General features: G+C 42.2%; 1 protein-coding gene across 1 annotated transcript in view; it reads left to right on the top strand.

Moving 5' to 3' along the window:
- The first annotated feature begins 1,461 nt into the window (after positions 1-1,461).
- The window catches only part of SMYD3 (SET and MYND domain containing 3), a 464,760-nt gene continuing 464,371 nt past the window's right edge, over positions 1,462-1,850 (top strand). Inside the window, exon 1 of the mRNA XM_006756044.2 lies at positions 1,462-1,527. Coding sequence (XP_006756107.1) covers positions 1,477-1,527 — 51 coding nt within the window. The 5' untranslated portion in view covers positions 1,462-1,476. The remainder of the gene's footprint in view (positions 1,528-1,850) is intronic.

Genomic DNA, 1,850 nt, shown 5'->3' on the forward strand with positions numbered 1-1,850 from the left:
TGTGCCCTGAAAGGAATCGAACTGTGACCTCCTGGTTCATAGGTCACCCCTCAACCACTGAACCACGCTGGCTAGGCCAGCAAACCTTTTTTAAAAAGTAGAAAGAGTACACCATTGACAACCAAATGTTCAAAAATATATTATTGATTTTTTACAGAGAGGAAGGGAGAGAGATAGAGAGAGTTAGAACATCGATGAGAGAGAAACATCGATCAGCTGCCTCCTGCACATCTACTAGGGATGTGCCCGCAACCCAGGTACATGCCCTTGACCGGAATCGAACCTGGGACCCTTCAGGCTGCAGGCTGAGGCTCTATCCACTGAGCCAAACCGGTTTCGGCCTGATTTTTTTTTTTTTTTAAAGAAAAGTGGGTTTGTCTTTCATTTGGAATTGATAAGTTGATCTTTTAAAATTTTAAAAAGTAACAGTGTTCTTAGGGACTGTCTGGTGCTCTATTTCTGCTACTTCCGTTCCTCTCTCACTGCTGCCAAAGTGTTTTCTCTGCACGGAAACCTTACCAAGATGCTATTGCCCCAAAGAGAAAAGCGGTAATTGCTCAAAGGCTCATGGTTGGTCTAATCTGGGGGTGAGGCACCTTTTTTCTGCCAAGGGTATTTGGATATTTATAACATCATTTGTGGGCCACACCGAATTATCAACTTAAAAATTAGCCTGCGATATTTGATCAAACAGTTAATTAACTCACCCTAGAGCAGTGATGGCGAACCTATGACACGTGTGTCAGAGGTGACACGCGAACTCATTTTTTTGGTTGATTTTTCTTTATTAAATGGCATTTAAATATATAAAATAAATATCAAAAATATAAATCTTTGTTTTACTATGGTTGCAAATATCAAAAAATTTCTATATGTGACACAGCACCAGAGTTAAGTTAGGATTTTTCAGAATGCTGATACGCCGAGCTCAAAAGGTTCGCCATCACTGCCCTAGAGCCTTGGCAGGACCAAATGATTTCTCGGGTCTTACAAGGCCCTCAGGCCAGACGTTTCCCACCCCTGATCTAAGCAATGGCAGGGGTTTGTCAGGAAGATGACCAACTTGTGCTGCTCTGGAGGCCCCTAACTGACTGGTTAAAGATTCCATTTCTGGGGGAGCTGAAACTGTAATTGAGTTAAGTCTCCATTTGATGGGGCTAGCTTAAATGACTCCATTTTGGCCTTTGAATTATCTTTTAAACACACTGAAGTATGTATTTTAAAATGGTTAAAGTGGTAAATTTTATGTTACATATACTCTATCACAATAAAAAAAGAACATTCTTATGTACGTGTCTCACATTGAAGGTGAAAGATGTTCATCAATGCAAAAATCCAAATCCTAAGGGACCAACCAGATGGAGTGAGCAGACCACGCTGGCATCCATATGTTGCTTTACGTTTCCTTTCTTCAACCAGATATTGTTCTCATTTCCTCATGTGGAATTTATTTATTTTCACAGGAAGGAAAAGTTGATGCGATGCTCTCAGTGCCGAGTTGCCAAATACTGTGGTGCTAAGTGTCAGGTAAGGCTGTTCAGCCGTAAGTGAACCTTCAAGTTCTCGAACCTCAGTTTGTCCTCCGTTATGCCTGTTGGCCTATTTCTGTTTCTTTGCAATCTTTGCCTTATTTTCTTTTAGTTTAAAAATACCATATGCATATGGTCAAAAGTTATATAGGATATATATATATATATATACTAGAGGCCTGGTGCACAAAAATTTGTGCACTCAGGGGGCAGGGGGAGTCCCTCAGCCCTGCCTGTGTCCTCTCGCAGTCTGGGACCCCTCGGGAGATAACGACCTGCTGGCTTAGGCCTGCTCCCGGGTGGGAGCCCCTGGTCGGGCTC

Source organism: Myotis davidii, unplaced genomic scaffold (genome assembly GCF_000327345.1).
Source record: "Myotis davidii unplaced genomic scaffold, ASM32734v1 scaffold333, whole genome shotgun sequence".
NCBI lineage: Eukaryota > Metazoa > Chordata > Mammalia > Chiroptera > Vespertilionidae > Myotis > Myotis davidii.